This window comes from Paramisgurnus dabryanus, chromosome 2 (assembly GCF_030506205.2).
Source record: "Paramisgurnus dabryanus chromosome 2, PD_genome_1.1, whole genome shotgun sequence".
Taxonomy (NCBI): Eukaryota; Metazoa; Chordata; class Actinopteri; order Cypriniformes; family Cobitidae; genus Paramisgurnus; species Paramisgurnus dabryanus.
In genome coordinates, this window is record NC_133338.1 from 3,082,461 (window position 1) to 3,090,577 (window position 8,117).

An 8,117-nucleotide genomic window follows, 5' to 3' on the forward strand; every position below is an offset into this window, starting at 1 on the left:
AGTTAAGCTCTAACCCAGAGGTAGGGCTGAGTATTGTTTAAAATCTTTCGATCCGGTGCCAATTTCAATATTTTCGATACCGGCTCCTAACGATACTTTTTCCCCGATACCATGTTTTAAAATCCATTTAAACATTTACAAAAATACATTAAACACACAACTTTTATTTTCACCTTAATTAAAACAAATTCTGGTAACACTTATTACTCAGAGGAACATTATTAATAAAACTGGTTGTGCTTTTTGGATAGGGGTGCGTCAGCAGACACACTTATCAGTTTTTTTAATGAAAATAAGGAAACAAAAAAGTATTTTCGTTCGATACCATAAAAGTATCGACGTTCGATATCCAGCCCTACCGGCGCCTTCAATGAAACGCTACCACACAAAATACAGTAAAACATCCCATTCACAAATATAAAACGCTAATCACAAAAGTCTAGACACATTGTTTTCATCATATTTTATGAATGCATTTATTATGATATGCCGCGTTTTTACCTTTGGCTCATGATATTGTAGGCATCAGGCAAATAACAGCGCGTGTTCTCCATTTGGGCGGGGTCTGCGTCGCAGATCTTGTCGTCGGTTCGGCCGTAGTTTGCGCTTTTGATCATGATGAGGTCTCTACCCGGACAGCGCAGATCGATTGGGTAACTTTCACAGGACAACTCCTGCCGAATGGGTACAGGAGATCGACTGAACGCTGCACACAGACAGACAGACAGACATGTTATTTATTTATACATTTATTGTTATTTATTTATATGTTATAAATTGGTTAGCAGTGCAAAAGGTCATGGGGTTGAAGGAAACATACAATGATATACAAATCATGCAATGCACTTTAACTCGCTTTGGATGCCAAAATGCATAAAATGTAAATGAATAAATGCTAAATAAATGCTAAAATAAACAAATCTTTCAACCTGTGCTGGTTATAACACACACAGACATTTTGAAATGATTGATGTTCTTGTGCTTTATTTATGTGAGGTAATACTGCAACATTAACTCTTTCCCCACCATTGATGCCTTATCTTGTCAATAAAGAGAAAATGCTTCCCTGCCAATGACGAGTTTTTACAGCAATCCATATTTCCATTATTATCCACTAAGTGGCGCTCTAACACAACTTATAAAACACTGAAGCATCCACTGATCCAAAAACAGTAAAAACTCTGTGTGTTTTGATCATCGCTCTAAATCTGATCTTTAAAAAAAAGTCGTACATATTTATATTGAGCAAAAATTTTGTGTTACGAACCGTCGAAGAATAAAATAAGGTTTAGGGAAAAAAAATAGGCTACAGTTTCTCTACAAATCATGTGTTTCTTCAAGTATTGCCTTCTGAATTTAGTGGAATAGATGAAAGGCAGTGTGTGATGTATGCACATTATAAAAGCCTAAAAACCTTAAATTGTGAGTTTTCTTTAATCAGATGCCATTTCCCTTTAAAACATCTTTTTATTGCTATACAGTAAACTATACAAATGAACTTGCCTTGCCTTGCCTAACATGGCATTAATCTTTCATTGAATACTCACAGACGTCATTACAAAACATGAGATGAATGTTGTTCCAGACTTATTTTGTATGTCGTGGTGTGATTTCATACTAAACCACAGCTCCTCTTTCACCTTTTTCCTATGACAACTCTACACGTAATATTATAGCAACTGTATGTCCATCACCTACAGTGTAAGTGAGCGCTCTGAAGGGTGCGGTCTATAGGAAAACACACATCACCACAACATTTAACCTTGATTACAAAGCAGTAACAGCAAAAAAAAGTTTTTAGAAGTTACAATTAGGAATGCACGGATATATTGGCCTATATTTAGTAGATAAAAACATTTTTCCCTCTATCAGACAATGGCTGATTATTTAAAAACAGGCGATGATCAGGGAAGATTTTATCCTGGCAACCAAAAGGGACAGAAAAATGCAGCAAAAGGCATACTGTGTGATTACTTTGAAATGGGTAACAATAGCAACAAAATTGTAGTTGGTACGCTTTGCACTTCTATGATTTCATAACATCAAAATTTGAGTAAAAAGCAAAACTATCTGTAGATGTGATTCTAGTCCGAAGAACAGTCCATTTTTACGTTTACACGAGAGTACATGTACAGTGTGCGTGACACAATTTTTGTCATCGTAAGAGTGCACGCGTACTGTACGTACATTGTGTAACAATTAGTTGCGACTAATCATTTGAAGAAAAAAATGATTTGAAGAATAAACGTTTTTGTTTTCATAATATATGTATATATACTGTATTTATTTATTTTTATATATAAATTAAATTATATATAAATATTAACCTGTATACACATGCAAATATACCTCTTTCTCCAACATTGAAGAGTTATCTCGTCAATTAAGAGAAAATGCTTCGCTGCCAATGACTCTTCCCTGACGAATTTTTACGATAATCTATCTTTTCGCTATTATCCACTAGGTTGCCCTCTTACCCAATTTATAAAAAACTGAAGCATCAACTAATTCTACAACATTGTAAACTCAGTTTTTGATCAAAATTTTGTAATTTTGAAAAAACCTACTCATATTTAAAAGGTGATAAAAAGAGAACAAATGAAGATAGGATGAAACTTTTTTTGCAATGTGTTTGTTTGATAGCAGAGGGTCAATTTTTTTTTTCATTTTAAATATACTGTATGTTTATATATTCATAGAAGAAAATTTTCCTGGAAGGCATTTTGTGAAACAAAAAATGCTGGGGGGCAACTTAAAAAAAAGACTGACGGGGAATGAGTTAAATATATACATGCATGTTTGTGTGTGTATTTATACATCATTATTATATCCAGTGAGTGTATACACATATATTACAACAAACACTTTTATTCTGCAAACGATTATTCACAACATCCCTAGCATGTAAAAAAGTATGTAGGGCATGAGAGTCTGAGAGATTGCAATTGTCGCATTTCGCATGCTTCGAACATCAGCGCATGTGTACGAGTCAAATAAACTATGCTTCGCAAGGCTGTGCGTTTGCACTGCAAAAAAATTTTTTTGTCTTGTTTTCAGTAAAAATATCTTAAACTTTTTAAATAAGGTGGATTTCCTTGATGAGCAAAATGACCTAGAAAAATAAGTCTAGTTTATAGCAAATTAGTGCCTAAAACAAGCAAATCTGCCAATGGAATAAGAAAATTTTTCTTGAATTAAGTGTTTATAAAAAAAAAGGAAACTTATTTCAAGAAAATTTTTCTTATTAAATTGATTCTTTTTTTGCTTGTTATAAGCACAAATTTTTTTGTGATTAAGGTTTATATTTTTTGTCTAAAAACTAGACTTATTTTCTTAGGTCATTTTAATTTTAAATACATCTTAATTTAAGAATTGTTTTATATTTTTACTGAAAACAAGAGAAAAATACTAAGTAAGAAACTGCATGTTCGCTTGCATATGCGTGAAAAACTGACTATACCTAGGGTGTAAATAATTGAAGATCAGTCTCGGCACAGAAATGTTGTATCGATGGATCCTAGTTACCATTGTTGTGGCAAACAAACCCTTCACATCAAATATTGCTCTGCCCTCTCTGTGTGGTGCATGAAAAACTAAATAATTCCTGACAATATTTCTTAAGTGACTAAAAGCAGTTCGTGTTTTCTAAATGATCAGTACAGTACATCATGTTCGCAAACAAGAAAATGACTTCAAGCATTTAAGTGATAATTGTCTATTATACAGTACACTTCACTAATGGAGAGATTATGTTAGTCATTACTGTATGAAATCAGTCTTCAAATAGCTCATCGTTCCTGTTATACACTATAAAGTCAAAAATTATGACATTTAAAATTCACAATTGGATGTTTGAAACGCAAGCGTTAAAGACTCACCCAGAGTTACAGGGCCAAGCAAACTGGCAAATAGCAGCACTCGTAAAAGCCCCATGGCACCGCCCCTTGTCCTGGATTGGGTAATATGAGTGAGTCCTCTTGCTATGGAGGCATATATAAAGTCACCTATGAAGACAAAGAAAAATGATAGATAAGCAGAGTTTGAATGCTGTGGGTTTTTTAGTTGATAATAAAAAAGCATGTTAGGGTAAAACACAATATTAAAAACCCACTGAAGTGCCTTGAAATGTGCAGCTTTGTTCTTTGACATAATTTCCACTGAAACAGTAAAGGGTGAGACTTGGTGGTTGGCCCTCCCTCTTTTTAAATAGCCAATGGCATCGAGATTACCTCATACCTTGGAATGCAGAAACAGCTACAGTGCAGAATGATGTCATCAATATCATTGATTCGTATTGGTGGAAGTATACAGTGTCTTTTAAATGTGAACTTTGTCAGTGTTTCAACTAGTTTATAGATATCCACAAGTCTTACATACTTATACTTAATGCAGAGAAACTTCCTTTCATAATCTCACCACACAGAGATTGATAAGGCAGTTGAATTGTAGTCTTAGAGGCGCTAACACTACTGATAACATTACTTTATCATTCCCCCATAGTAAACTCAATGTATTGATGTGACCTGCGATAAACTCTTTAACACTCTTGAACAAAAACAAACAAGCGATTGTTTTGAAAAGCTGATGGATAGGCCAGGGTCAAATACTAAATGAATAACTGCGCATCTGCATGGGAACCGAGGTGAGGACTCCCATGATGCATTGCACGTTTCCTGTAGTGTTAATTAGGACTCGTAGGTCGGAAAAAACAAAATATGATCGAAGCGCCCAGTCACGTATATCTGCTCTCACGTGTGTTTTATTAAAGCAGGGCAGAGATGCATTCAGTCCTTCAGAGCCACATAATGTTGGGTAGATAAATTCACTGCAAGACTTTCAATGCCTCTCCCCTCTCTCTCTCTCTCACCCACTCGGTTTTCTTTCCTCTGGAATTCTGTTGTTCTGTGGCGTCGAGCTCCTGGGGTCAGACTGATAAAGGCGCCACACTGGAAAGGGCAACCTCCTGACCCAATGCTTATTGATTAATGTGTTGCGATTATTTCATTTGAGACTGCTCTGGGTCAAAAGATTCACGGGTAATCAATCAATCCTCCGAGGACCTGCCGGGAATGCGGAAAAAATGAAGTAGAAAGGTTTCGCCGAGGGTTCATCGGCATGCTGAGATGGACACCAACAGGGTGACTGAACTAATCTTATTTAAAGCAAATGAACGAGCATGCACGCACACAGGAAGCCACTCGACGGCACATTTCCCAATGCTCTCGACCCGGATCAGGTGACTCCTGCCACTGCGCTCAAGAGCTAATGAGAAGCTCTGCTTTTAGTTTGAGAAAGCACCACTGGGTAGCATTGACGTTATTAACACGCGTCCAGATAATGCCGCTGTTGTTGAGAGTCTTCTGGTATGTATTAGTTTGAATAATGTGCTTTTGCGCTCATTGTGAAGGCCATTAATGGCACAGACTCAAGCATGCATCTACTTGGGTCAACAGCGCTTAGCGCAGTCCTACAGCATGCGGGGACACATCCATGCTTACCTAGATATCCAAAAGCGAAAAAGAAATGTTTTTTTGAGTGATCTGGTACATATTCACACTCCATTTGCTCTCATCCTGAGCACAGTTTAAGTCGTTTTGTAAGCAATGCACGGGTGGACAGGCAGCATGACTGAAGGCATTAAACATCTCACTCCCTTCAGAATGGGAAGGGAGACGACTTTCTTAGTGTGATTGGACATAACAATGATAGATCAGGACCAGAATAAGTTTTAATTTTATGCTGTAGACACATTTCTGCAATTCAAAACGCTAAAAACCATGGCAGTTAAGAAGATGCTACATTTCATAATCCAATCCCCCAAAGGGCCTGTTTATAAAACCGGACACATTTAAAGGTTTTCTCTGGTTCTCCGGAGACCAGGACCGCTCTGATGAAACCATTACTAGTACACACAGATCCCATTTGTTCTGTCTTTAAAACTTCAAGCAGCTCTGGAAGGAAAGCATGCATTCAGGTGAGACTAACAGAGGGCCCCTAATGTCCCTTCAGAGGTTTCGGATAAAGGCCAACTCCATTATGCCTGAAGTACAGACATTTAAATTGTTTCCATACAACCAGAAAACCTCACCAGTTCAGAGTAAAACGACAATATAAGCACTGCTCATTAAACCCAGCATAAGAGAAAAAGGTCTCAAACGAGTGAGAGGTCAGTTTGAAATGGCGTTTTCTCTGCACACTGCGTCAATTAACTCGCCAAAACATGCATGCATTCAGGGTGTAAAAAAAGAAAACTAACTGAAAACACATTTGTATAAACATAACTTACATGTCTTAGAAAAAACTCAATGCCTGGAAGAAACTAAGTAGCTATTTCAGAAAGTTAACAGTACTAGCTGCAACTTTGCAAGCAACACCAATTTGGAACGACTAGTTAGGCAAGAACAAAGATGGCTAGAGATTTTAAAAAGATAAACAAAAACAATGTAAACAAAAAATTAACTTAATATTGCGTTAGACAAAAATGAAACATGTACTTACTTAAACTATTGTTTTCGTGATATCTTTAAGTAACTCTGTTAGCTGTTTAGGCTTACTAGTTTGGGAGTACCAAGATATTAATAAAGACACGACACCAAGAACTGTTCACTCTGACTGTGTTTCTTATTCTGAGTCTCTGCTTACACAGAATACATGAATACAGGACACCACCTAGTGGTAAGAACCAGCATACATCACATCTTCCTTTTTTTAATAGCACAATGCAATAATTTTTTTCATACCTTTGGTTTTGCAACTTACTTAACATTTTGAACTCAGTGTCACCAACTAAAATGACAGATGTTAAACTTTCAAACATTTACTTAACTACAGTTAAAGTCCTATGAACTTTAGCAAGAATAATGTTTTTGTGGCCTAACCACTCTGCCAGATCGTGTCACTTTTAGAGTCTCTTCCGAAACAACTTCAGGTCTTGAAGACAACAATGCAGGTTTTGCTACAGGCAGTGACCCTGGCATTTTAGCCACTCCATCTGGGACACAATCATTTAACATTGGATCCAATGAATCCTGAATATGTGGATTCTGGAAACCAGTTTCTTTCATCTTGAGCAAGTGTTTTCGATTTCTTCTGTAAATTCCACCATCCTGCGTTTCATGTTTTTCCACCATGACAGCTGGCTTCCATTGACTTTCTGCTAGACTGCTTTCAATCTCACCATTTCTCCTTCCTTCATAGCAGGTACAGTAGGTCTCTCTCTCTTTGATCATAGAAGAACTTTTGCTTTAGCTGTCTGTCTTTTAGGCTTTTCTGAGCTCCTTCATAAAGCTGTGGTTGTAACAACTTACTTGTAGCGGGCAATCTAGCTTTCAGTCTGCGGCCCATGAGCAGTTGTGCAGGGGATAACCTTAATTCTCCTAGTGGCGTATTCTGGTTCTCAAGAAGAGCGATGTATGGGTGCTTTTTTGAGTAGATTCTTAATGGTCTGTATAGCTCTTTCACTTTGAACATTTGACTGAGGATATCTGGGGCTTGAAGTTGAGTGTTCAAACTCCCATTTATCCCTGAAGTTTCTAAACTGTGCACTCACAAACTGTGGCCCGTTATCCGAGAAGACTTCATCCGGAATTCCATGTCTTGCGAAAATTGACTTCAATGCTGTTATCACATGTTGGCTTGTTGTCTGTGTTAATTTTGAGAAGTAGTCCACATAAAGCAGATAGTCTGCTTGGTTAAAATGAAAAAGGTCAACTCCCACCTTTGCCCAGGCTCTGTCTGGTAAATCCTATATTTTCCTTATTTTCCTTGAATTTTCTCCAGCATTTCTGCATGCATGCTTTGCGGCACTACGAGTCTTATATTTTTGAACAACAGTCAGTTCTTCCATGAAGGTCCAGTACTTCCGTATTGCAGGTGGCACACTTCTTATTTGTTTAGGCTACCCTGTTTTGACTACTGCCAAAACCATCTGCAGTTCTTTATCTGCTACTGTAGCTTGCTTGACAGCTCTCAATTTCTCTTCCGAGATAGGCAGACTTTTTGACAATTGATGTACTCTTCCTCCAGGTAGGCTCTGCTAAGCATATCTGCTATTTTTAACTTCTTTCCAGGTTTGTAGATTACCTGCAGGTCATATGGCTGGAGTTTTGTCAACATCC

General features: G+C 37.2%; 1 protein-coding gene across 3 annotated transcripts in view; it reads right to left on the bottom strand.

The window, feature by feature from the left end:
* Window positions 1-6,799, bottom strand: part of LOC135731520 (adhesion G protein-coupled receptor L3-like) — a 28,105-nt gene extending 21,306 nt beyond the window's left edge. The window contains exons 1-3 of one of the 3 annotated variants that reach the window (XM_065249545.2): window positions 6,499-6,799; window positions 3,879-4,004; window positions 502-706 (exon numbers count right to left, since the gene is read on the bottom strand). In XM_065249545.2, coding sequence (XP_065105617.2) covers window positions 502-706; window positions 3,879-3,933 — 260 coding nt within the window. In that variant the 5' untranslated portion in view covers window positions 3,934-4,004; window positions 6,499-6,799. Of the gene's footprint in view, window positions 1-501; window positions 707-3,878; window positions 4,005-4,111; window positions 4,393-6,498 lie in introns of those variants that run through there. The other 2 variants (XM_065249543.2, XM_065249544.2) reach the window with 2 other exon arrangements.
* Window positions 6,800-8,117: the final 1,318 nt, after the last annotated feature.